Source organism: Danio rerio, chromosome 10, assembly GCF_052040795.2.
Source record: "Danio rerio strain M-AB ecotype USA chromosome 10, GRCz13ab, whole genome shotgun sequence".
NCBI classification, from domain to species: Eukaryota; Metazoa; Chordata; class Actinopteri; order Cypriniformes; family Danionidae; genus Danio; species Danio rerio.
In genome coordinates this window covers 39860971-39888792 of record NC_141030.1, presented here as the reverse complement: position 1 = coordinate 39888792, position 27822 = coordinate 39860971, and the positions used below count along the sequence as shown (strand labels likewise).

Sequence of the window (27822 nt, the reverse complement as noted above, 5' to 3'; positions counted from 1 at the left end):
GAAACACTCCTTGCAGAGTTAGTATTGTGACAGGCATGCCAAGGTGATGACATCCATTATAAAACAATTAACCAACCTCTGTTCCTTTTCCCTTTTGTTGACCTCAGAAACAAAGAGCTGCTATGAGCTTCTGAGGATGCACATGTGGTCCAAAAAAATACGCAAGAATTGGACAAAGCAAATCTAAAGCTGGGTCGGCCTCCTAAGGCAACACAGATTTATCACCTGATCTCGAAAAGAAGTAGGAAACTTTGGCATACAACTAGGCCAGGGTCTCATGATTACATAGAAGGATGCTGGCCTGAATTCAATTGATTTATTTATGAAACCTGCCTGCAAGTCCCATACCCAAAAGGATCTCCCTGTCTGTCCAATGGCCAGGTCAAGCTTGCTGAGTGACCTGCCATAGACTGTATCAGTAGAGACTGTTTCATTAAGTGGAGCGTGAGATATATTGAATGCTAATGACCTGTTCACAATTGTATGTTATCCAAAAAATAAAAAGAGCTTTCTGGACAATGGCACCATCGATGTAGCCCTGCCCCTTCATTTTCCACTCAATAGGGAGCTTTGTTGCTTCAACTAATGTTGCAATCTCAAGTGAATTAAATGATATAAAGTTGTTTGATGGTTGGTAGAATAAGGACATTTTGAAAGCTTTGCAAAAGGTATATATATACCTTGTATTGTTTGTTCTCTAAATATGTTACTACATTTATATCTGGAATTATTAGTTAAAATTGGGTTTTAGCAAAGCCTTGAAACCATTATTTATATTTCGTGCAGCGTACATTGAATTATTCTTTTTTTACAGGTGGCAAAACCCCAGACAGCAGGTGTCATGAACTTCATGCAGTCAAACTCTTCTGCAAACACGACCTTTGTTCGTCCTGCAACCTTTTTTCTAAACGGCCTTTCTAATGTTCCACATGTAAAATATTACTATATGTTCTTGTCTTTAGTTCATGTTGCTACTGTTTTGGGAAACTCATTTCTCATGAGTACTATTTATTTAGCTCGCAGACTTCACACAGCCAAATATATTGTTGTTTTCCATTTGGCTTTTTCTGATCTCTGTGGAAGCTCAACTGTTGTTCCAAAAATCATTGACACGTTTTTATTTGAGCACCAGGACATTTTATATGAAGCATGTTTGGCAAATATGTTTTTTGTGTATTTTTTCATGAGTATGCAATCTTTAACATTACTTATCTTAGCTTATGACAGACTAGTTGCTATTTGTTTTCCTCTCCGATATCATGCCATTGTAACCAAGCCGTCAATGTTTCTTATCATAGGAGCGATGTGGATTTTTTCTTTGACATATTTTTCAGTGCTTGTAGGTTTGGTCAACAGAATTTCTTTTTGTGGATCTAATGTGATTGACAGTTATTTTTGTGATCATGGTCTTATTTATAAACTTGCTTGTAATGATATTTCTATAAATTTACTGATGGGGAAAATGACATTTGGTCTCCTAATGTGTACACCCCTCATACTGATTTTTCTCTCATATTTTTTCATTGCTCTGGCTCTGCTTAAGATTGCTCATGGTGGTGCACGGATAAAAGCGATGAAAACCTGCACCTCACATCTAATGTTAGTGGCGATCGGCTATTTCCCACTTATAAGCAATCAAATTGCAGCTTTAACAACATCTATTGATCCAAACACACGAATATTTAACAACTCTTTGAGACAGGTAATACCATCTATGCTGAATCCCATCATATACACTCTGAAGACAGAGGAGGTCATGGAATCCATGAAAGACCTGTACAAACGAAGAAAAATTAACACAGCTATAGAAAGAAAAATGAAATGTGAAAGGGGAAATTAAAATATATGTATAATATATATACTGTATATATATATATAAATATATAATTTTTTTTTAAAATCTGCTGTGATCATTCGACAAATTTCTAATATGCACTTAACAGATGTTGTTTTGTTTAATTTACTTTGTAAAGAGTCAATTATCTTTAAATATTTAAATCTTTTGTGTTGAAACCTATTAAAAAAAAACTGTGCTTTCCTCATCAGCATCTTCACAATCTTGAATATATAGTCAATTGTTTCAACTGAAACTTTTTTTTTTCTTAAGACCATGTGGTGCAGGTATAACCTGAGCCTAATCATTATATTATATATATATATAAGTCTATATATAGTTCATGTAAAGAATGGGTCAAAATTATCAGTTCATCTTTTGTGCCAAAAATTATAAGAATATAAAGAAGATTATGTTTCTTTAAGATATTTTGTACATTTTCTACTGTAAATATTTTAAGACTCAAATTTGGCTTAGTAATATGCATTGCTAAACACTTTATTATAATGTATAATAATATATAATTATAATATTAGCAGTTGAGGCAACTGTCTTAATATATAGACTTTATTTTTAATCCTCAAATTGTAGATTTACAAGTAGTAGTAGTAGTTTTATATGGCCAAATATAGTCCTAACAATTTATACACCAATGGAACGCTTATTTATTCTTATTCAGTGTGATAAATCTATTAATTTACAAAAATTGACACTTATGACTAGTTTTGTGGTCCAGGTACACATCTTATTGACAGTGAACAAGTCGCCAGCACAGTACATTTATTGCAATGCACATTTATTGCAAGCAGCTGAAAAATTGAATTGCATAGAAATGTCCAGTAAGAGCATTTTTTGAGTGAATGTGCAGCTCATGCATAAGCAGATAGAATAAAGTGGAATATTACACTATTTTGATCTTTGGCCACAGCACACTTGCTCATGCCTTTTGGTCGACGGAGGAAAAAAAACAAAAAAAAAAAAAAAAACGGCCTTTACGTTGTAGATTTAAATGAATGGTTATATCCCACAAAGTTTTCTGCTTCTGTTACTCAGTGTCTACAGCTGGAGAGAGAGAGAAACCAGCATGCAGAAGAGTGCGGCACCACATATCCCTTTTCAGCTGATATTTTCTTCCCTTTTTCAACTCAAAATGCTATTTTTGCAAATAATTTTCGTCTGCTGAAAATTTGGTACATCCCTAATTACATCTGTCATCCAATAAAATAATAACAATAATTAAAAATTACAACTGTGCAATCAGTTTTATGATAAAGAACTTCCATTATATGATACGTGCAAGAACTTTCACTTTGCATTTGTGTTTCTATCCAACAAACTGGCGAGACAGACAATCAACAATATAAATTTTTGCTGAAATAATTTGTTGAATGCTTCATTTTTTAACAAGATGCATTATATACCTGTGAAATCTCATTTAACTAATGAAATGTACATTTTAACGATAACTATAACTGCAATGTATTTCATTTGTGGAATTCATTAATTGGGGCAGTTAAGAGGCATCCTGGCAGATGAAGAAAGTAGTAGTAAAAGAAAAAAAAAAGCATTGGATAGTTCCACTGTTGATTTATCATCCATTTATTATGTCTGTAGGGAGAGTCGCTGCATCACCTAAAATCCCAAGCTCAAGAGAATGATTTGATATAAATTTGTCTGCTGGCTGGTAGAACAATGACACTGTGGAAGCTTCGCAGAAGGTAGAGACTGAACCATGTGTCCTTTTTCTCTCTATTTTACTGCAGTGACTTCTTGAATTATTTGTTTGGGTCACATCAGCAACTGGAAATTAAATCATTATTTGAACATTCTGTTATTGAGAGCATTGCAGTTCTTTTCTCACAGGTTACAAAGACCCAGACAGCAGGTGTCATGAGCTCCATACAGACAAATCCTTCAGCAAATCTGACCTTTGTTCGTCCTGCAAAATTTTTCCTCAGTGGCCTTTCTAATGTTCCACATGCAAAATACTACTATGTGTTCTTGTCTTTAGCTTATGTTGTGACTGTTTTGGGGAATTCATTTCTCATGTGTATCATGTATTTGTCCCGCAGACTTCACACAGCTAAATACATTGCTGTTTTTCATCTGGCCCTCTCTGATCTGTGTGGAAGCTCAACTGTTATTCCAAAAGTCATTGATACACTTTTATTTGATCACCAGGACGTTTCATATGAAGCATGTTTGACACATATGTTTTTTATTTACCATTTCATGAATCTGCAGTCTTTAACACTACTTGTCATGGCCTACGACAGGCTGGTTGCTATTTGTTTTCCTCTACGGTATCTAGCCATTGTGACCAAGCCGTCAATGTTTCTGATCGTAGGAGTGATGTGGATTTTTTCTGTGATATATTTTTCAGTGCTTGTAGGTTTGGTCAACAGAATCTCTTTTTGTGGATCTCGTGTGATAGACAGTTATTTTTGTGATCAAGGCATTATCTATAAACTTGCTTGTAATGATAATTCTATAAATCTAATGATGGGAAAAATTAGTTTTGGTCTCCTAATGTGCACACCTTTCATGCTGATTGTGATCTCATATTTTTTCATTGCTCTGGCTCTGCTTAAGATTTCTCATGGTGTTGACCGGATCAAAGCCATGAAAACCTGCACCTCACATCTCATGTTGGTGGCAATCGGGTATCTACCTTTGATAAGCAATCAAATTGCAGCGTTAACAACATCTATTGATCCAAACACTCGGATATTTAACAACTCTTTGAGACAGGTAATACCATCTATGCTGAATCCCATCATATACACTCTGAAGACAGAGGAGGTCATGGAATCCATAAAAGATCTGTACAAACGAAGAAAAATTAACACAGCTATAAAAAGAATTTGATGCAGCAGGAAAAATTTGAACTAATAACAACAAATTTAATGACACTTTCACACTGTTATAATTCAACTAATATCTAAAATAACAAACCTGTGTGTTTATGTGTATATGTATATGATACTTTATTATTTTTTACTTTATTTTATAAGCTTAGCTGCTAATAAAACAATGTAGCCTTTTAAAGAGCTTACAATTTTTTTTTCCAGCACACCATCATCTTATATAAGCATACACTAGAACAGTGAATTACAGTAAAGAAATAAATTTATATATCACTCGTCATAAATTTATTTTTTAATTACTGTTATTTTGTAAACCAAATTTCTTCAAGTAACAATGGTTGAGATTCAATAGTAAAAGTAATCTAATCATTTTTTATATTATTTAAAAGTATTCTTCATATCATTTTTTTTTTTTTGCTGAGAAAATGGTACCGTTTAAGGTACTTACATTTTGTTAGATGTAGCATTGCAATGTTGCAAATTTGTACATTGACTCTCAGCAGTCAATTGGAAAACCTTGTGTAATACATTAAGCTTTGACATCATAATTGTATTTGTAATTTAATTGTTTTAAATACAAGATATTTAACTAATATCATTCCTCATTAACAAATATTTAAGTAATGTATGTCATTGTGAAAAAGTCAATGTAAATATCTACTTGGGTAGAAAGGTTATAGTGCTGTAGCTTAACTACTTTAACTGATAAGGAGCTTGTATCTCATCAAACTACAGTACAGAGTACCTTCTCCAAACCATGCAGTTTAAAGCATTTGCCAAAAGTTTTAATGTTACAGTAATGTAACAAAACCTCCAGGTTGAAACCTAGTAAATATGATAAGCATTTTCATTTTGAAGAGACACCTTTACTCTCCTGATTACATTAATTGTTGTCTTCGGTGACTCATTCTCCGGTATTTGTTTGAGTTCTGCTAACTTTGATCCACACAAAGTTTAAATTAAACTTTAGGGAATCAACTTCAGTGAGCTAAATCATCATTTTCTATATATATTACTTTTATATGGCGTCACAGTGGGTAGCATGATCGCCTCACAGAAAGAAGGTTGCTGGTTCAAGCCTCGGCTAATTCAGTTGGCATGTTTTAATTTAACATGCCAACCGTGTTTAACAATGTTTTAAATTATTTTTTTTTCAGGGCTTTCACCTTTATTCGATAGGAAAGTAGAGAGAATTGACAGGAAAGCATTGGAAGCAGAGAGAGGGGAGGGATCCGCGTAGCACCACGTGGCGGAATCAAATTCAGGTTGCCTTGAGCACTAGAGTGCATGTGTCGAAGCCCTAACCACTACACCATTGGCGCTAGTTGAAACTAGCGTTTCTGTGTGGAGTTTGCATTTTCTCCCTGTGTTGGCGTGGGTTTCTTCCGGGTGCTCCGGTTTCCTCCACAGTCCGAACATATGCGCTATAGGTGAATTGAATAAACTAAATTGGCCATAGTGTATGTGTGTGTGAGTGTTTTCAAGTACTGGATTGCGGCTGGAAGGGTATCCGCTGCGTAAAACATATGCTGGATAGGTTGGCTGTTCATTCACTGTGGCAACCCCTGATTAATAAAGGGACTAACCTAAAAAAAAAACAAATTACTTTAATATATAAAACATATGGTTTTATATAATACCTTATTTGTGATCTAAAAATAATACATAAATATGTAAAAAGTCCTGCATCTTTATCTGCAATTCTACAGGGAAAAGGGCTGATCCATAACCCCAATCTCAAGTGAATAAACTAATATAAATGTGTCTATTGGCTGAATAGCAACATTGTGGAAGCTTTGCAGAAGGTAGAGTATATAAAAAATGCACTGCTTCTTCTCTATGATTCTGTTCTTGCTCAATTACTTTTTATTATTGTTTGATGGGGTTATATCAAAAAATGAAAATGATATGACATGAAAATAGTTAAATAGTAATTACTAAATTAATATAATGAAAATACATTATTTGAATAATCTCTGTAATTGAATGCATTTTTATGATGTTCCATCACAGTTCACACTAAAAACCTGGAACAAATATCATGAGCTCAATGGATTCCAACTCTTCTGCAAATGTGGCTTTTGTTCGTCCTGCAACATTTTTCCTTAATGGATTTTCAAATTTTCCACATGCAAAATACTACTATTTGTTCTTGTCATTGGTGTATGCTGTGACTGTTTTGGGGAATTCATTTATCATGTGTATTATTTATTTGTCCCGCAGACTTCACACAGCCAAATATATTGCTGTTTTTCATTTGGCTCTTTGTGATCTGTGTGGAAGCTCAGCTGTGATTCCAAAAGTCGTTGATACATTTTTATTTGACCACCAGGACATTTCATATGCAGCATGCATGGCTAATATATTTTTTGTTTTTCATTTTATGAATGTGCAGTCTTTGACACTACTTGTCATGGCTTATGACAGACTGGTCGCCATTTGTTTTCCTTTAAGATATCATGCCATTGTAACCAAAACATCCATGCTGCTGATATTAGGAGTGATATGGACATTTTCTCTAATATTTTTTTCTGTGTTTGTAGATTCTATAAATAGACTCTCTTTTTGCAGAACTAACGTGATTAATAATTATTTCTGTGATTATTGTACTGTCTACAGGCTAGCTTGTAATGATAATTCTATAAATATTTTGATGGGAAAACTTGGGAATAATCTCCTTGTTTTTACGCCACTGATATTAGTCTTCATTTCATATTTCTGCATTTCTCTGGCTTTGTTTAAAATTGCTCATGCTGTTGACCGGACCAAAGCCATAAAAACATGCACCACACATCTTATGTTAGTGGCAATTTTTTATATTCCAATTTTAAGCAATAATATTGCAGCTTTAACAACACCGTTCACTTCAGACATTCAGATAATAAACAATTCCCTGACACAGACAATACCACCTATGCTGAATCCCATCTTATACACTCTAAAGACAGACGAGGTTATGCAATCTGTAAAAGAACTGTACAAACGCAGTAGAATGAACACAATTAGAGTAAGTAAAACTAAATGCTGAAGGAGAAATAAAAACGTTTACCAGTTTAATATACTTGCTTATTAACAATGATTTTTTAACAGATACCTAATTGGTTTTGCCAATTTAGTTTTATACCTCTGAGCTAAAACCCATAGTAGCTATTCTTTAATTGCATGCTTTGCTCAAAATATGCGCAAATAATTTGTGGCACCACATTAAAGCTAATTTTCTGTTAAAAATAAATCAACAGAGAACATTTTTCATAAAATTTGCTTTCAATTTGAGATGTTTTAGAAACGCTTCTGCAGCATGTTTGTTATAATCATGAACCATGTTTTTAAATTGTTCTGTATTGCTAATTAGTTGACCAACAGAGAGTTTGTGAATTGAATAGTGACTTTCATTACAAGTGATCAATGAACCTTTCAATCACCAAAAGTAATAAAATCACTGCACAACAGCATAACGCCAGCACATGGTACACAATGCTATATGAAAGCTATTGCATAGATAAACCCACCCAGAGTATAACACAATGGTATTCTAACATTAATAAATATGTATATGTAAAATAAAAGACACAGGGCACATCTTATTCACCTACGTATGTATATATGAGAAATTAAAAACAATTCACCAAAAAAAAAAAGGTTAACTTTTGTTGTTTACTCAGATTTGTATTATCTAAGGAAATAAGGTATTTTGAAAGTCAATACGGTCTAAACAACATTTTGTCCAAATGACAGCAACATCACTGATTTGTCTGCATACGCAAGTAAGCTAGATTTGGAATTATTTGAGCCCAAAGTGAAGAGAAACAGTTGGAGGTCTTAAACCGGCAGGATAAAAAGCTTGGGTGGCACAGACGGGGCAAGGAATTGGATTGAGACTGGCAGGGCAAAAAGCTTGGACAGCTGACATTAAGCCACATACAGTTGCTGGAGCAATTACTGGCAGGTGTGCTGGGGCTGGAGCCAACACTGAACCGGGCCAGCAATGCCATCTGGCTCTACATGAACTGGATCTGGGCCTGAGTCAACCATGCCCTTTAGGGCTGCAGAAACTGGATTGAGGCCTGAGTCAACAATGTCCCCCCAGGGAGGCAAAAACTGAATTGTAGCCTGACACAAAAATCCCCTCTGGGGCTGGAGAAACTGAATTATGGGTTCCAGCAGGAGGAGGAGAAATTCTGGGAACTGGAAGGGGTCTATGGCAACATGGTAGCAAAACAAACACTACAAACAAAACACAGGGGTTAACAAAAATGGAAAGCAAACAGATAAACAGATCAAGGAGTTGCTGTGTCGGTCAGGTCTTGTGTCACAATATAGCTGAAGTAATGAGAAGAGTTTGTAGGAAAGTCAAAGCATTGTTTAGCAATGTGGACACCTCCAAATGGTGTTGAACGAGTCACATAATGTATTTATAAGATATAATTCACCCCAAAAATGTCATTTCTGTCTTCATGTAATGTATTTGTGACCGCAAAATTACACGTGACGTGAGCTGACGGTCAGCTGTTACCACAGAGAGGGCGGACGCACGTGCACCTCTGAATAATGTTTTCTTCAGTGACCAGAACAGGCATAGGCTGTTAATAACAGCTAATAAAGTTTTTAATAACATCCAGTTTGTGGCACAGAGTGATTGTTTGAGAGCCGCGCGGGAAGAGAACCGTTCTTAGCAGTGAAAATGAAACCGAAAGCGTACACAGTGTTGCCAGATGTAGTTGACTGATTTCAGCCCAAAAAGTATCCAAAACCTTCCGAAATGCAAAAATACCCGCCCAGTCATCTGTATTCACGAAAATCACGCCAGTGATAGATTTTAAGCAGAAAATGACAGATTGTAAGCATACGTTACAAACACAATAATTCAACATCAGAATTATCATTAGCATGAATTACTACGACAAATGTAAAGTCTGTTCAAGTCCACCATTCCAATACAAAATTTAGCATTTTAACCAACAGTACAGCTACACAAAGCCTATTGCTGTTTTACCACATGTTTGAGAATAACAATAATAATAGCCCACTCATATTAACCTTTATTTTACATCTACAGAATTGTGAGAAAATCGTGATTTTTATTTTAGGCAAAAAAAAAAAAAAAAAGTGATTTTCATTGTTGCCAGAATCGTGCAGCTCTAAAGGTGGAAAAGTGAATGAGGGTACAATAGGGGTGATTTCAAATACAGAAGACAATTTTATTTGCCCAATTCACCAATAGACCCTTTTCTTAGACCGCAAAATTACCCATTATGCTTTGTGTGTATGTGCAAGGAGAATGCTTCAAACTTCTGTTCGGCAACTGATTTGTATAAAGAGTCACATTCGGACAGCTTTGAAACGATAGTTTTAATCGATTTTGTTTGCTTTTAACACCTTTAAACGAATACTGCAGTCAATCAACACCACTTCTGAACTGATTATTTTAAAAATGCGATCTAATGTGTTGGAAAACAACTGATCCAAGGCATTTTTCCCTTGTTGTCAGACGGCATCTTGTGCTATTAAAATGAAGCCTAGTCATCGCTAAAGTCAGCAATTTCTCTCTTTCAAATAAATAATCAACCCAAACAAATGTAATTCTCCAAAATGCTTGAGACACAAACATAGCTCGTACTGTACTAACAAAATGATTAAACAAGTGTCATAAAATAAAGTGAAAATAAAGTGCCATTTTAAAATAACAAAAAAAACATATACCATGGTAAATACTACACAACACAAACTAACTAGTAGAAACATGCTCCCGATTAGAAAAGCTGCTGAGTACAGTAAAACAGCTCACAGGCCGGAAACACTGACGCTATACTTCAGCATCTGATCTGATGGCAGACACCAAATTAGAAAAGCACTTTTCTCTCACACTTGAACTGCATCTGACAGAAGTATAACGGTTTTAACACGCATCTATCTTTCAAAATTCAAGTTTTGCATCACAAAAAAACTCTGTTAGCCACTGAAAACAGTATTGACACCCAGTTGGGAAACGCTGCTCTGGCTGATAACATTTCTTAATGGAAGTTCTAAACAACCAGAAGGCACTGGTCACTATGGCGCCCTCCATGCAGCAACGAAGAAAAAAGTTTATACTGAATGTCTTTGAACTGTGGCAAAAACTAGAGAACCAAGAGGAAACCCACAGGAACACAGGGAGAACATGCAAACTACACACAGAAATGCCAACTGAACAGAGACCTTCTTGCTGTAAGGCGACAGCGCTAACCACCTAAATATTTGTACATCTGTATTTGTACCTAAACATATTTTATGTTAAATCACTTAAATAAGTCTAATAGAAATACTCTTTTCAGTCTAACACATTTTGAAAAAAGTCCAGATAGGCAAACTTATTGTTGTACAGGGGTAAGCAATTTTGGTTATAACATTGCTTACTATGATATAACAGCTTTGAGGTAAAGAGGAACTGGTAGGAGAAAATATAATTTCTATCATCATTTACTCGCCATCTTATTATTCCAAACTACAATTCCCCAAGTTTCAACATAAATAAAAATATTTGTAATGCAATATGTGATGTTCTAGTCCTTATGTTAAAGTCTGAACACTGATCAACAAGCAAATAGAAGCTCAAAGTTCATATGAAGATAAATTTTGATTCTAAATTACTACCGTAACAATAATAAATGAACTTAATAAGTTCCTATGCCACTACAGTGCAAAATTTTAGTGATACAAACATATAAAAATATATTAATACAAATAATAAATACCACAATCTCTCCAAAATACTGACATATAATTGCTGCTGTGGTTGTTTTGAGTGGTGCATGAAGCCATGATGATTGAAAATTTACAGTGTGGGATGTTGTGGACAGCAATATTGTCATACAAACATTCTTCAATTAATAAAACATTTTTAGCTCTATTTTATTATTAAGTCTTTAATTTTATCATGGTTTACACATTCATCTTTTTAAAAATCTTTTATCTTCATTTCAACATAAGCTTACTCCCGCCCCCATTTACAGAAGTCTACAGGGATCAACGAACAAAAGTCCAAAGCACAACAGAACGATCAGGTATAAATATGTCTGCTAGCTGGTAGAATAAATCCATTCTGTCAGCATTGGAGAAGGTACAGTATGAACCATAGTATGAGTCTTTGATTCTGTATACTAATTTTGCTGCAGCAATGCAATAACTTTGATATTATTTCAATGTCAAACATCTGTTTATTCACTTTTGCTTATTTACTGTGGATGTAAAGTGAATCACTATATGAGTTTGCTTCTAAGTTTATTTCTTAAACAGGTCTTCATTACAGGTGACACAAAGATCCAGACAGCAGGTGTCATGAGCTCCATGCAGTCAAACTCTTCTGCAAATGTGACCTTTGTTCGTCCTGCAACATTTTTTCTCAGTGGCCTTTCTAATGTTCCACATGCAAAATACTACTATGTGTTCTTGTCTTTAGTGTATGTTGTGACTGTTTTGGGGAATTCATTCATCATGTATATCATTTATTTGGCCCGCAGACTTCACACAGCCAAATACATTGCTGTTTTCCATCTGGCCTTTTCTGATCTGTGTGGAAGCTCGGCTTTGATTCCAAAAGTCATTGACACATTTTTGTTTGATCACCAGGACATTTCATATGAAGCATGCATGGCCAATATGTTTTTTGTGCTTCATTTCATGAATATGCAGTCTTTAACATTACTTGCTTTGGCTTATGACAGACTTATTGCTATTTGTTTTCCTCTACGATATCATGCCATTATAAACAAATCAGCAATGTTTCTGATCATCGGAGTGATGTGGATTTTTTCTGCTACATTTTTTTCAGTAGTAGTTGGTTCGGTCAGCAGAATCTCTTTTTGTATATCTAATGTAATTGATACATACTACTGTGATTTTGCCCCGGTCTTTAGACTAGCTTGTAATGATAATTCTATGCCTATTTTGATGGGAAAATTGTGCTTTGGCATTCTGATTTGCATGCCTCCAATACTCATATTTGTCTCATATTTCTGCATTTCTCTGGCTCTTCTTAAGATTGCTCGTGGTGTTGACAGAAACAAAGCCATCAAAACATGCACCTCACATCTCATGTTGGTGGCAATTTTTTACCTCCCAATTTTAAGCAATAATATTGCATATGCAACCACATACATAAATCCAAATGCCCGGTTAATTAATAATTCTCTGACCCAGACAATACCACCCATGCTGAATCCCATCATATACACTCTGAAGACAGACGAGGTCATGCAGTCCATTAAAGAACTATACAAACGCAGCAGGGTTTATGCTACTATGGAACAAAATAGGAAATGCCATGGAAGAAAATTAAATGATTTCAAGGTATTTGGAGCATTGGATTTCAAATGTTAGCTGTCTTCCATTATCTGATTTATCCCCTCTTTCTTTTTGTATATGTAAATCTGTTATAATTTATATAGCCTTTTATGAACGTTTTACAAATTAACCAGAATATTTTCACATGTCAAGGTGAAAAACAGTTTTGTGAAGAAGCTTTTTCTCTGACCTGTGATTTAACTGAAACACAATTTTTGTATGTTATGGGATATATATATATACGCGACACATTTAAGTTTGTTTGTGTACAATTGATATTTTTATGAACCCCTGTTGTTGATGTGTAGATTTTTTTAACTACAAGTAAAGTGCTTTTGCTTATGGGACCCTTTACATTTTATAATGATGGCTTAACACCTAATTTTACATGTTGCATGTGCAAAATTATTCCCATAATAATAATGATTATTTGAAATGATTTAGCTATATGTTTCATTGTGCATTTGATAGAAACAATTTACTATTCATAAGATAGTATTCATAAGCAAAAATTGAGAAGTAAATTTAGTGAAAAGAAGAACTTTGCAAGTGACCATATAGGCTGATCATATAGCCTTTTCTATTTTTTTTATCCCCTAATTGACATGCATGAGATAGGCCTAATGTGTTAACTGTGTTTTTCATTTAGGCATGATTTATCTGATGATAAGAAGTCATTCTCTATAGCTTATTTTGTACTGAGTCATATAACGGCAATTTTATGGACATAATGTGTATTTTTAAATGGTTGCCAGTAATAATTTCATGAATATATTGTATTCAAATTATTAATAGGAATCATCAGTTCAATTTTAAAACTTTATGACATTAACTATGTTTATCTCATCAAAGAGCTGTCATGATAATCATTTATGATATATCAATAAAACTAATTATTCATTCATTCATTTTCTTTTCAGCTTAGTCCCTTTATTAATCTGGGGTCACCACAATGTAATGAACCACTAACTTGTCCAGCATATGTTTTACACAGTGGATGACTTTCCAGCCGCAACCCATCACTGGGAAACATCTATTCACAGTCATACACACACATAAGCTCCATCCCAAATGGCACACTATACAGTAATGCACTATGTACTTAAGCACTTACACACTCAACAGCATAGTACATGCAAGTAGTATCGTTCCAAAAACACAAATGTTTTTTTACTAAGCTGAAATTCAACCTTTTTCCCGATTGATGTTTGCTGGTTGTCAAATTAGTGAAATAAATGACCAAACTACCCAATAATACCTCCCATGAGTTTAACCACATTTACCATCGGGAGGCACTATAATCACGCTCATAGGAGACTTTTGCTTTTACAATCCAAAATAAATAAAGTTATCTAATGTGCACCTGAAAGCTCCCGCTATGTGAGCAAAACTGCGGTAGTTGAGTGCATAAAGTGTCTATCATTCCATACTTCATTTTACTGGTTGAATGAGTGCATAGAAAATAAAGAAAAATAAAATAAGGCTGGCTGAATATGACAAGACGTAACAAGGACATTTAACAGCTAAAACTGCACTTAAAATCTTTAGGTGTAAAAAAGTGAACATAAGTAAGTAAAGAAAGTAAGTAAAACAAATTAAGATATTTTAAATGAAATCTGAGTTTTTGATTTGTTTAAAGTCTAGGAAATACCTAAAAACATCCTCACACCAATTTATATTCAGCATTCGTTTAGTTGTTTAAGTGTAAAACAAGGTAAAAGACCGTTGTAACCACTAGCGCTGTCAGTAGCAACAGGTTAGCGCAGAAATTCCATTGAAAATACTGGGGTAAAATAAACAGTTATATTTTAAAGACATGGCAGGGGAAATGTGGTGTTTAATGTGGTGATTCTTGTCTGATCTGAGACCCACTTCATGTCGCATATCTAAAAGGCAGTGAAGATCGTCGATTTTTAAAGAAAGACAGGTTCACGTGAAGGGGTGTCCCAATTATCTTTAGCTTGAAGGCATAAGGCTAAGGGGAAGAGCTAGATACCACTTGAAGCTGATATTTTTCAGGACCACACTCAAAACTGAGGGGTACACAAATGTCACCATCTACAATGGCACCATGTTTGCACACTGAAGGAGATGCACAAATTAGTATTTTTTGTCATTATGAATTTTTACAACAGACAAGCATTTGTTTTAATACATTCATAACCTCGTTTTGCCATCATGCTTCAACCCTCTACTGCACGCTGTCACCATATGGCAACATGATACTGTGCAATAGTGGAATGTGCAATATTGCAATGGGTTAGCTAGCTAGCAAGGTCAGCTGTGAACTTTAAGTTGTAACAATAACAACATGAAAGCTAGTAATATAATGTTGATTACTTGTATGTTAATGACATTTGTATTATGGATAAAATCTAGTTTTAATGGCAATACTACTTTTGAATAGATACAGGGAACAGTGTATTAGTGAGCACCACCATGTTCTAGGGTAAGTGAAAAAAGAAAAGGACAGAACTGGCTCTTCATGCAGATGAAAGTGAGGGTGAGATGGGTTTTAGTAACCATGAGAATGATGCAAACAGGAAATTTGATAGAGACAGTTCAGGTAAGTTAGCTCAGAGGCAGATAAGACAGGCGTAGTATAGTATATAGTATAATATATAAACATTTTTAGCTAGTAGCGGATCTGGATATATCAAACTTGTTATTTATTTGTTATAATATTTACTGGAGAAAATATTTATAATTACTATATGTTGTATACATAATAATACAATATTATGCTTGTTTTTAATAATATTCAGCAAAAAAGAAAGGAATAAATGAAAGCTGTTGGAATACGAGTTGTTGAAAAGTATGTATAAGGTGTCATTCATAAGTTCTGTGTTAAAGCTTATAATACTGCAACACCAATTAAATCATTTCAAACAGCAAAATTATTAATTATAAGGAAAGTTTTAAATTAGAAATTTCTAAGTTGGATCCACTTTTGGACGTTGTTGCCATATGGCAACATTTCATAAAGTACCTTAAAAAAATGAAAATTTACACTTCAAGTTAAGCCAGTTTAAGAAAAGAAAAACAGTCTTTTTTTAAATAGATTTTTCATAATGCGTGCAGTAGAAAAAATGCTAAAATAAAAAACGCTAATATTCACAATCTATTATTCATAATAACTCTTGTATAGGTGTCCCACAACATTCTGTCACACGATAACACTCAAATACCCTGTCAGAAAAGTCTAGTGTCTGGAAATGAGCTTTTTACAGTGTAAAATGGTATACTGTTAATGTAGTTTTCTTGCATTTACATATTTATGGCCAGGGTGTGAATACACAGTACAGTTACAATCTTATTGCCACATTATATTGATAACGTGATATTGTTGCCTTTAGTGATTTCTTGAAGATAAATTCCCAAAAATATTGCAACTGGAATAACTACAGCTGTCTTGATCGTCGATCTCATATGAAGCAAGAGATTGTGATGACATGATGACGTGTATAGGTGTTGTAGTGGTGTCCCATTTCTTAGGGGTACATTTTAAAGCCCTTCCCCTTCACACTCTGTTTCAATGGCCAAGGGGAAGGGGTAGATATTGAATTTTGAACACCTGACATCACAATCTAAATCTAACCTAACATTAACGTCTTATGATTTTGTTTGCCTGCTAGGTAATAACTAGATGCATGTTAGATGCAGAATGTTAAGTTTAAACACACACACACATACACAAATTACATGTAAATGCATCAGCTTTTTACAGCGTAATACTCACTACTCTTGAGTACTTTTAAAAAGGACTTCTTTTTACTCATACTATGAGTAATATTTACAACAGATACTTTTACTCTACTTGCACTACACTTTTAGGCAAGTAATGGTATTTTTACCGGAGTATGATTTTTCAGTACTCTTTCCACCACTGGCTATCTGCCTAGACGGTGCCCCTATGAAAGGCAACATCCAAGAAAACTCTGTGAGTATCCTGTTCATTTCGTGGCTGATGGTGGACATCTGCCACCTCCTGAACAGGAGTGGACATCCCCCAACAAACAAGCTTATCGAGAAGTCTAACCAAACCCTGAATACTAAAACCTTTTTCATGATTGGTTGCACCTGTGTTAGGATTGATTAATTTTATTTAAAAGTCACTCAAATCAATGTTGTGTTGTAATCAATCAGCATTAAGTGACTACAGGGTTTGAAATCCACACAAACTTTTGTGCAGCCTATTTTTCAGTTTCAATTTAATTTCACACATCTCAGAAGTGCAACACTACCTATTTTTGTCTGAAAAACATGACATAATCTAGCGTTCTATAGAATCCAAATGGCATATCACTGTGATCGTCTTTTATAAAGAAAGATCACATAATGATGCCACAGAGGGGTGGCCAAACTTTGCATAAAGCTGCGGTCACACCAGAGTTTGAGTTTGCGAAATTCTGTGGTATGGCTCTGCGAAAAGGGGCGGGAATAAACCAGATGATTAGACATTTAAAAAGTGAGCGATTCCTCCACATTTTAAATTTCTGTCCAGAGAGGTCATGTTTTGGTTCTTTTATTGGTCTCACAGTGTAGTGATGCGATTTCGCAGGTCAGAGTTCACCAAGCTTGAACTTTGCACCGCAACAACCTGCGAAACTTGACGCATGACCCTGCGTGTCCGGTCTGACGCATTCGCGTGCGTATGAATGGAAGTCTATGGGAGGAAAAGCCCAGTATGACCGCAGCTTTAGACTGCACTTGGGCTGACATGGTGCAACATTACAACAAATAGAAAGATAGTGTGACTAAATGGTCAATCTAACTGTATTCTGACCACCACTGCTGACAAACACAATTTACAGATAATTTGTAATGGAAAAGTGAATCTAAAGAATGCTGTTTTAGACAAGAGTAAATTGACTGCAAGGTTAATAACTACCATACTGCTGCTAAAACGTCAAGATCTCATTGATAAAAAAAAATTGTCTAAAATACTTAGTTTACTTTGACTACAACTAGACTTTAATACACAAGATTTTTAGTTGACTTAATCTTGACTAAAGAAAATGGGATAAAAGCTGACTAAATATGATATAAGGTAACAAGGACATTTAACATGGGACTATTCAAATTGAGTTGAAAATACATGACAAAATTAACACTAGCACTAGTTCACACATTGCTGAACACAGATCTACCTGTCAGCATGCTCAGCCTTAAATGAAGCCTGAACGAGGCACTGGGAAGTTGAAGTGTTTGTTCATCCAAAAAATGAAAACTATGTTATTAATTACCCTTGTGTTGTTCCAAATCCCTGAGACCTTTGTCTTTGCAACCCAAATTAATATATTTCACAAACTGAGAGCTCCCGCATTTTCCAGACAGAAAGGTTCCTGACTAAAAAAAATGTAAAGAAAATTAACAACAAAAGGTACAAGAATCATTTTGTGCAAATATACAAACAAAAATAAAATGATGACTTTATTCAACAGCTTTTTCTACCCAGTGTCATTACAGTGCACACATTTATTGTTTATTGACTATACGAACAGAGAAAAAACTTTTGAATAAGCACTTTTGTTTCATATACAGATAAAGGAAATATCATAGCTTGATATTATATTTAATTAAGGGAACTAACCCTTGAAATGCTTTGATTCCATGTTTGATGAACACTTTGCACTTCGCCAATTTATGTTGTTTTGATATTTAATTATAGTTTTGCAAAAAGACACTACATTTTTTTTGCGCTTACTAACTCTGGAGTAAATGTCATACATTAAACCGAGAAAATATGCATAGGGCTATCATTATACTTATTGAAATATTGCTCTGATTGGCCAGGTAACAGAGGTGTGGCATTGTTGGATAAAGGAGACAGAGACTGGTTAAAGAGACTGACACCTGTATTCAGTACATAAAGGGTTTGGGTAAGTTAAAAACTGGGCAATCTTCCTTAGGTTTATTCTGTGAGTAAACCAAATTGATCCTTCATTAACTGTATTACAATGCAACCCTTTGTTTCTGCTTTTCTGCAAAGACTGGATGGAAAAAAAAAATAATTTGAAAATGAGTCAAGACGTGTCTGGAAACAAGAACATTTCCTTTCAGCCTGCTGCACACTCTGGTATACCTCACATGAGATACTACTGTATATTCCTGCTTATTGCGTACTCCATTTTATTTCTAGGAGACTACTGCCACACAATTATCATCATTGTAGACAGAAATCGCCAGACTACTAAACATACTGCTGTTTTTAATTTATCATTAACAGGTATTTTTGGAAGTATGACTGTTATCCCTCAGCAACTTGGTGCATTTTTGTTGAGGAATTGTTTGATCTCGTATGGATTGTGCATGTACATGTTATTTGTTTCACTGCAGTCTTTAACTCTAACTATTAAGTCTTTTGACAGATTAGTACCTATGTGTTTTCCTTTGAGAAATAACATGACTGTGACTCACACATCAATGCTTGCTGCAGTTGGTTCTTCATGGACACTAGAACTAATACAAACATTTTTCACAAACAGACTTTCTTTTTGGAGAACCAGTGACCCAAATGTCACAGAAGTTCTGTTTCAGGTGATCATCGTGTTTCCAGGTTTTTGTATTGCCTTTTCATACACATGCAGAGTTCTGACGATGTTCAGAATCAAAACCCCTACAAGATTATCAAAGAGCAATGAAGACATGTACTTTTCATTTAAGATTAGTGGCCGCATTTTGTGTCCAACTGTCTAACACCAATAACTATTCTTTCTCTTACTTGCGTGCTTTTTCCATTCATGGTAGATAAGTTAAGTGTGTAATGAGTGTGATTGTCTAAAAAAGGAAATACCATTTATGTTGCAGTTATTACAACAGCACTAGTTTTTTTTGTTTGTTTGTTTGTTTTTTTGTATGGAATACTTGTCAATTCATTGAAAAAGTTATTGTCATTAAACAATATAGACTATATTTTAAAATATTATAGAATAACTTAAAATAATGGTGCTTGCTTTGTGTTCCTACAACTATTAAAAAAAAAGAAGTGCCTGATCCCTAAACTTGTGCCAGTCTGACTATGTTTATATGTTCTACTAAATGTACATAGCACATTTCCATATTCGTAAAAAGTTCCATATTCAAATTACATTGAGATGCAGTGTACTGTATTTATACAACAAAAAAACTGTATAGGAAAGCTGGCTTGTAAAGACAAGGGTTTTGCCCTGAATCATAGTGCCAGGTAATACTGACACTAAAATTTCTATTTTTATTTAGTCTGGTAACTAAAAACAGTTCTTTATCACAGGTAACACAACTGCCAACTTGACCTCTGCAAGTGTGACCTATTTTCGTCCTGCAACATTCTTCATCAGTGGCTTTTCTAATCTCCCACATGCAAAATACTACTATGTGTTCTTGTGTTTTGTTTACTTTGTGACTGTTTTAGGAAATTCATTTATCATGTGTGTAATTTATATGTCTCGCAGACTTCACACAGCCAAATACATTGCTGTCTTTCATCTGGCTTTTTCTGATCTGTGTGGAAGCACAGCTGTGATTCCAAAACTTATAGACATGTTTTTATTTGGTCACCAGGAGATTTCGTATGAAGCATGCTTGATCAATATGTTTTTTGTATTTCATTTAATGAATTTACAATCTATGTCGCTACTCGTCTTGGCCTATGACAGACTGGTTGCTATTTGTTTTCCTCTAAAGTACCATGCAATCATTACAAAAAAATCTGTATCACTCATCTTAGGCAACATGTGGCTTTTTTCTATCTTTCTTTTTGCTACACTTGCAGGTTTAGTCAACAGACTGTCTTTTTGTAGATCGACTGTAGTCAGTAGCCATTTCTGTGATCACGGGCCTGTTATCAGCCTTTCCTGTAATAGTAATTTTATAAATTATGTCATGGCATATATTTCGTTTGGTCTTCTGATTTGCATGCCGATGCTACTAATAACCATCTCATATTGTTGTATTGCTGCGGCTTTATTTAAGATCGCTCATGGCGCTGATCGAATCAAAGCTATGAAAACGTGCACCTCGCATCTCATGTTAGTGGCAATTTTGTATCTCCCGATTTTAAGTTTAAATATAAAATCCATTGCAATATCTATTGATCTTAACTCTCGGATAATTAACAATTCTCTAACGCAAATACTACCACCTATGCTGAATCCCATTATATATACTCTAAAGACAGAAGAGGTCATGCAGGCCATAAAAGAAATGTACCGACGCCGTCGAAAGGTGAACACTATTATGGAACAAAATGTGAAACAGAGAAAATAAATATTATCATTTCACATTTTGCTGTTGAATGAAATGTCATGTCCTTTGTTATGTACAAATATCTGACAGTCTAAAGTTTAATGATTACAAACATTCAAATGAATAGGATTGGCTGTTCAAACATGATGAAATAATTGTGCAAATTTCCTATGTTATTAGAATAGTCAGTGACCTCACATTGTTAAATTAAAAACATGTCATCAGAATCAGTGTGGCTCGTTTGTTGTAGCACCCATTGGCATCACAAACTCAGTTACACACACACAAAATAATTTAGCACAATTTCAGGTATACTGCACTCAAAAAGGCATTCAATGTAATAAAGAGAGGAAGGTGAAATAAGTTCCAGGTGTGCATTTACCGCTCATTGCTGTGTGTGGTTGGGTAAAATGCAAAGCACAAATCTGGAGTAAGCTGGTTCAAATTACATCAGTCACTTACCTTATAAAACAAGTACACAAAGACAGGTCTAGTTCTTATTACATCATTCACTTACCTTATAGGCCAAGTACACAATGACAGGTTTGGTTCATATTATATCATTCACTTACCTTATAGACCAAGTACACAAAGACAGGTCAAAACATTAAAAAAAAAAAAGTGATGAACAACATGTACTCAAATGAAACACAAATAACTTAACGCAGGAACAATGGCAGTGGTGTTGGGCTCAATACAATATTTAGAAAAGCATTCTTGAAATGCATATTGCTTCACAGATAGTAACAGAGAGCATGCACAATTTCCTGTTCAGTAGGCCAACATCTCTGCCTGTGAGTAAGATATAAGCTGGCCTAGGACTGGGTGATTTGGCCAAAAATCTAAATCTTGATTAATTGAGCATTTTAACTTGCTTACGATTAATTAGCGATTATTTTATTTATTTATTTATTTTTTTGCCCTCATTGTTTACTAACAGTTTTTGTACAGTAAATATGCTCACATATTACAAGTGAGTGATTTCTGAATGAAGGGTGCATTACTTGATTTAAAAATAATTAAAGGAAACTGGAAATTAAAACATAATTGCCTAAAACAAACAGTCAATTATTTCTTATAAAAAAGTGAAAACAAATAAATTAATGTTTTTTTAAATTAAAAGTAGAAAATAAGCAGTATATCTTCTAAATAAAATAGCTCTTGTATATCCTGTAAACAATACTTTAAACAATGCATTTCTTGTATCTTCTGTAAACAAATATTTTACTATAAATAATAATTTTATTGTAATGAAAAAATATTCTGTCTCAAGCTTCCAATCCTCATCAATGTCGTGCAAACATGCGACGTGTAGTTACATTTTTTAAAGTGAGTGCAGGTATTCGACTGTGTAAAAGTTGCACCAGACCCTATGTGTGCGCCAGACACAGAACTATAAATCAGCCATAACAGAGTGAGGTCACATGATTCCACATACAGTAGGGAAATAATAAAAAAAAACTGACCTGGAAGAATAAGATTGAGTATATGTTCTAAATGTCGATTCCAATTACTTTTCGAACAACCACCCAGCCCTAGCAGGCCCTCTACTCGGCTTGCTTTAAATAATTTGACACATGGAAAAAAATAATAACTGGGGACCCCTGGTGTATACAGTACATTCTCTTTTTAAAGAATCTCTCTACTTTAAGATTCTTTTAGCCTGTCATACAGAATTTTTATATCGGTAAAAAATATTGTCCTAAAAATATCGGCAGTAACTAGCATTGTTGTTTGCTAACATTTCCAGATTTCCAACTGATTATTTTTAACTTGTGTTCTAAATGTCTTCCATATGTTGTAAATAAAAAATACAAAGTAAATGTCAAACTAAACTAAAGATTTTGATGATCCTGAAAAAAAAATAATAAAAAATTACTTACCTTCTTGTTCAACTTTTCCTTCAACTGAAATCGCTGGCAAGCTGTGATAAAAGAACCAAGCATCTAATTATGCATTTTTTAAAACCATACAGTAGCTTAGCAAAATCACTTGAAGTGATAGTTCACTTAAAGATTTAAATGTATTCACTATATACTAATCCTCAGGTGGTGCCAAACCTTTCTAACTTTCTTCATTCTGTTGAACACTAAAGAAGATATTTTGAAAAAAGCTGAAAACCTTCAGGGCGACAAGGTGGCTCAGTGGTTAGCACTGTCGCCTTACAGCAAGAAAGTCGCTGGTTTGAGTCCCAGCTGGGTCATTTGGCATTTCTGTGTGGAGTTTGCATGTTCTCCCCGTGTTGGCGTAGGTTTCCTCCAGATGCTCTAGTTTCCCCCACAGTTCAAATACATCCACTAAAGGTGAATTGAATAAACTAAACTGTTCATAAAGTATGTGTGTGAAAGAGTGTGTATGGACGTTTCCAAGTACTGGGTTGCAGCGGGAAGGGCATCTGTTGCTTAAAACATATGGTGGATAAGGTGGCGCTTCATTCCGCTGTAGTGACCCCTGATGAATAAAGGGACTAAGCTGAAGGAAAATGAATGAATGAAAATCTGTAACCATTAACTTATATTGTAGAAAAACAAACATGAAATGAAAATCACTAGTTACAGGATTTCAGCTTTCTTCTAAAATACCACCTTTTTTGTTCAACAACAAATAAAGTTTAACAGGTTTGGATCAAGTAAAGGCTGAGTAAATGATGACAATTTTCAGCTTTCCGTGAACAATCCCTATAAAGTGCATGTTTGAGTAAAATAAAGGAAAACAAAAAAAAATTATGCTTTAGACTTTAATTTTTTTCACATTAGACTTTCTGTTGCATAACTTTTATGTTTTATAATAAACTGATTAATGAACTCATAATAAATTAATTACTTACTTTACCTGACTGACTGCAAACACCTCCTGGTTATCCACCAACATCACAACTAGTGGTCATCAGCTAAAAAAAAAAAAAAAAAAAAAAAAAAAAAAAAAAAAAAAAAACATGCATTAACAGTTTTTAAATGTCAAGTTAAACTATATTTAAACATTCAAATTTCTGATTCTGCTCAAAAGCTAATGTTTACATGTGCTTATCTGCAAGTCTGGTGGCTGATTTTCCAGCTTTGGTCATTGATTGGTGTGGTTCAAAATGGAAGCATGACTCCAATTCTGCCATTTTAAATTAATGTGTAAATAATGAAATATAGCAAAAACTAGCATACACTTTAGAAAACATGGTGATAAAGCAATTACAAATTGTTTTAGGATTCTGATTGTGCATTGAATTTTATAGCAAAAGTATGTTAAATAATATAATGACATATTTGGCATTATGTTTCATTAATGCAAAATATGTCACTTTGATAATGCTAACTACATTGTCTGACCATAATATTAATACCTAATATACTGCAAATGAACCGTAGCCTGATCCTGAAAAACAAACATTGTGAAATAATCAGCAAGAACTAGTTACACACTTTTACTTATAAAATGGGCTCATGAATCAGTGTACAAAAAAAAACAGTAAAGAGTAAAGCTCTGCCTTCTTTGATTCAATTGGTTGGTTAGGGACTTTGAGATTTATAGTACTGTATATATATATAAAGACAAATATTTGGGGGAATAATTTACCCATTTATAAATTACTTTGGGAGACATTTTTGCTTCATTTTCAAGCGGATTGAAGGAAAAAAGGAGGCGAGAGGTGTAGGCCTCTTTTGACAGGCCTATCATTACAGGGCACTTATACCTCATTTAACAGAAACCACAGTAGTAAAAAAATTTATAAAAAATAAAACAACTTGATATTCACAGTGTCCTAAAAATGCCCATTGTGAACTGATGTATTTATACACATCACTGATGTTAGCGGTATCATTTGTTAGAAGGCCTTAACATGATGTTAGCTCTCATTTTAGACTTGGCAAGTCCTTTGAAGTAGTATTGTCTTGAACACTGGAGTATCAGTTGTTTCACAAAATATAAAGAAATTGAAACGTGAAGGTAATGTTATATCTATTTATATGCATTATTTTTTTAACTATTCGCTAAGAAATATTGTAAAATATGCTGACACACTCACTCTTCCTTGAAAACGCTCGTTTTAGTCCTTATAAATGCACACTTTCGATTAGAACGATGAAATATGACGAAAATATGATTACTTCATATTCCTTGAGTAAGTAATAATAATAATTATTATTATTATTACAAAACTCCAGTAAAAATCATGACAGTTTACGTACTTGAGCCTTACCTCTCCCCTTTCTAACGTGAAATGGACGCAGGCTTCCCGCTGAAATATGTAAACTCCGCCTACTTTAAGTTGATTGGCCATCTCAGATCACCTTGTAATAGGTAGCCTAAAAAGTGCCTTTATTCATTTATTTATTTTTTATTCACAGAGTGCTGCACAGTAAATTTCCCTTTTGTCTATTTTTTTTTATTTAACGTTGAATTTCTAAAAATATTAAATAAATAGCACAAGCTTTTGTAAAATTTAGACATACTATTGTTTTCTGGATAGATTGTGACTAATTAACCTCACAAAATCAACCACAAATCAATTTTACTTGTTGTTTTCCCTAAACGATTGATTTAAACCTGTTTAAGAAAATAAAAACACAGTTAATCTATGAATCGATTAAAGAAGCCTTCATGTGTGCTGGTCAAAATGATCATGTAAATTGGCCAAAACTTGAATAATATATATATATATATATATATATATATATATATATATATATATATATATATATATATATATATATATATACACACAAAACAATTGCAAATATTTTATTGGAAATATAGTATATTATGTGCAATTATCACAGATATTGGGATCTGCATTGAGGAAAGCAGAAAGTGGTTTAAAGCACCCTTCAATAAAAGAAAGTGATTCTTTAACAAAATTAAATTCAGTTTTTATTTAAAAACAAAATAATAATGTGCAAAATAGCAACATGTCCTCAGATCAAAGTATCCACCGCATATTCAATGGGGTATATACTCAGCTAGGATTTTTCAGCCAAAGATGAACTTCCAGCAAGAGCTTTATGTGACGATTTTCAATTTCATAAGGTTCCTTTTACAGCATCGGTGTTGTAATGCAATTTAAATACAATCAGTTAAATAGACTTAAGCATTCATTTGGTTGTTTACACGTAAAAAGAGATGAAAGACCAGGCACCGTCATTAGCAGCAAACTAGAGCAGAAATTCCATTGAAAATCTGGGGTAAAATTAGTTTTAATATTTATAAGTCATGGCGTGGAAAAATATAATTAAATACTGCAATTCTTCTTTGGTCTGATACAAAATTTATGTAGTATCTCAGCCAGGCAGCGAAGATCGATGTTTTTTTAAAGAAATCAGATAACACTTAAAATACTTAAACGCAGCAATTTTGTATGGGATGACGATCGGATCTGACTGACAGAAATTAGGTCAGTGTGCATATACTCCATTATGCCATTGTGAAAAAAAGACTAATATACACATCTTTTAAATATTTAGGTTTAATATCCAGCATATGAAAATAAAAGTCATTTGTTTATTGACAACAACAAAAAGTTTTGTTTTGTTTTATTTAGTGAGAGAAATTCCTGACACTTCATTTTGTTCGGAAATTGAGATGAACATTTTATTACAATAATACACTGACTGAGGGAGGCCTGTGTGTCAGACAGACTCTGTGGCTGAAGTCTTTTGCTTCAGCAGCTGCTCTTTGCGAGTGTTCTGGTAGGCGCTCATGCACTCCTTAAACTTCAGAACCTCAGTCTGACACTTTCTCCAATCCTGATGCTCAGCCATACAGTCCAGCAGTGTGTAGTGCAGCTCAGCACAGCCCGTCTTGGAGATCATCGTGTCCACTGGATCCAAACACACGAATATTTAACAACTCTTTGAGACAGGTAATACCATCTATGCTGAATCCCATCATATACACTCTGAAGACAGAGGAGGTCATGGAATCCATGAAAGAACTGTACAAACGAAGAAAAATTAACACAGCTATAGAAAGAAAAATGAAATGTGAAAGGGGAAATTAAAATATATGTATAATATATATACTGTATATATATATATAAATATATAATTTTTTTTTTAAATCTGCTGTGATCATTCGACAAATTTCTAATATGCACTTAACAGATGTTGTTTTGTTTAATTTACTTTGTAAAGAGTCAATTATCTTTAAATATTTAAATCTTTTGTGTTGAAACCTATTAAAAAAAAACTGCTTTCCTCATCAGCATCTTCACAATCTTGAATATATAGTCAATTGTTTCAACTGAAACTTTTTTTTTTCTTAAGACCATGTGGTGCAGGTATAACCTGAGCCTAATCATTATATTATATATATATATAAGTCTATATATAGTTCATGTAAAGAATGGGTCAAAATTATCAGTTCATCTTTTGTGCCAAAAATTATAAGAATATAAAGAAGATTATGTTTCTTTAAGATATTTTGTACATTTTCTACTGTAAATATTTTAAGACTCAAATTTGGCTTAGTAATATGCATTGCTAAACACTTTATTATAATGTATAATAATATATAATTATAATATTAGCAGTTGAGGCAACTGTCTTAATATATAGACTTTATTTTTAATCCTCAAATTGTAGATTT

The 27822-nt window shown here is 33.9% G+C and overlaps 7 protein-coding genes and 1 pseudogene across 30 annotated transcripts in view; 6 read left to right on the top strand and 2 right to left on the bottom strand.

The window, feature by feature from the left end:
• Positions 1-27822, bottom strand: part of or30bv1 (odorant receptor, family 30, subfamily BV, member 1) — a 202249-nt gene that overhangs the window by 151228 nt on the left and 23199 nt on the right. For 3 of the 19 annotated variants that reach the window (XM_087269810.1, XM_087269813.1, XM_087269819.1), the window contains exons 1-3: positions 25428-25504; positions 24079-24136; positions 23130-23170 (exon numbers count right to left, since the gene is read on the bottom strand). The gene's annotated coding sequence lies outside the window, so the exon portion shown is untranslated. Of the gene's footprint in view, positions 1-23129; positions 23171-24073; positions 24137-24263; positions 24352-25264; positions 25505-27822 lie in introns of those variants that run through there. The other 16 variants (XM_087269812.1, XM_087269811.1, XM_087269820.1 and 13 more) reach the window with 8 other exon arrangements.
• Positions 851-1840, top strand: or42a2 (odorant receptor, family 42, subfamily A, member 2). The gene has a single exon (NM_001130807.1). It carries the CDS (start codon positions 851-853, stop codon positions 1838-1840), a length of 990 nt encoding a protein of 329 aa, NP_001124279.1.
• On the top strand, positions 3725-4702 carry or109-6 (odorant receptor, family 42, subfamily A, member 3). The gene has a single exon (NM_001128409.2). It carries the CDS (start codon positions 3725-3727, stop codon positions 4700-4702), a length of 978 nt encoding a protein of 325 aa, NP_001121881.1.
• On the top strand, positions 6752-7729 carry or42a7 (odorant receptor, family 42, subfamily A, member 7). Its single transcript, NM_001130816.2, is given in 1 exon segment — positions 6752-7729. A coding segment is annotated over 1 exon segment (978 nt).
• Positions 11773-21471, top strand: LOC147835133 (olfactory receptor 8G17). 4 transcript variants are annotated; one of them, XR_015501383.1, is made up of 4 exons: positions 11773-13026; positions 18817-18902; positions 19013-19099; positions 20273-21471. XR_015501383.1 is itself a non-coding variant. In XM_087271142.1 (4 exons), exons 2-3 carry the CDS (start codon positions 12016-12018, stop codon positions 18862-18864), a joined length of 1059 nt encoding a protein of 352 aa, XP_087127268.1. In that variant the 5' UTR covers positions 11777-11797; positions 11974-12015; the 3' UTR covers positions 18865-18902; positions 19013-21471. The 4 variants fall into 4 exon arrangements, 3 of the variants coding, with proteins under 3 accessions (XP_087127266.1, XP_087127267.1, XP_087127268.1); XM_087271142.1 differs by having other exon boundaries at positions 11777-11797; positions 11974-13026; positions 19013-21471; XM_087271140.1 differs by having other exon boundaries at positions 19013-21471.
• Positions 18923-19774, top strand: LOC147842161 (olfactory receptor 1G1-like; annotated as a pseudogene). The gene has a single exon (XR_015501385.1). The product of XR_015501385.1 is annotated as an olfactory receptor 1G1-like (transcript).
• Positions 20299-27235, top strand: LOC147842160 (olfactory receptor 1468-like). Of its 2 annotated transcripts, XM_087271146.1 has the most exons (2): positions 20299-21183; positions 27149-27235. In XM_087271146.1, exons 1-2 carry the CDS (start codon positions 20428-20430, stop codon positions 27233-27235), a joined length of 843 nt encoding a protein of 280 aa, XP_087127272.1. In that variant the 5' UTR covers positions 20299-20427. The 2 variants fall into 2 exon arrangements, with proteins under 2 accessions (XP_087127272.1, XP_087127271.1); XM_087271145.1 differs by lacking the exon at positions 27149-27235 and having other exon boundaries at positions 20428-21267.
• coa4 (cytochrome c oxidase assembly factor 4 homolog) lies at positions 26690-27062 on the bottom strand (the record flags this gene model as incomplete). Its single annotated transcript, NM_001200036.1, is given in 1 exon segment — positions 26690-27062. A coding segment is annotated over 1 exon segment (198 nt), but the record flags the coding sequence as incomplete, so codon positions are not given.

Coding starts and splice junctions, on each gene's coding strand:
- LOC147842160 (XM_087271146.1), top strand. CDS start 20,428: ATGTGTGTAATTTATATGTCTCGCAGACTTCACACAGCCAAATACATT. Junction 21,184..27,148: donor ATACTCTAAAGACAGAAGAG/GTCATGCAGGCC, acceptor AAGACAGAGGAG/GTCATGGAATCCATGAAAGA.
- LOC147835133 (XM_087271140.1), top strand. CDS start 11,941: ATGAGTTTGCTTCTAAGTTTATTTCTTAAACAGGTCTTCATTACAGGT. Junction 13,027..18,816: donor GAAAATTAAATGATTTCAAG/GTATTTGGAGCA, acceptor CTGATTGGCCAG/GTAACAGAGGTGTGGCATTG.
- or109-6 (NM_001128409.2), top strand. CDS start 3,725: ATGAGCTCCATACAGACAAATCCTTCAGCAAATCTGACCTTTGTTCGT.
- or42a2 (NM_001130807.1), top strand. CDS start 851: ATGCAGTCAAACTCTTCTGCAAACACGACCTTTGTTCGTCCTGCAACC.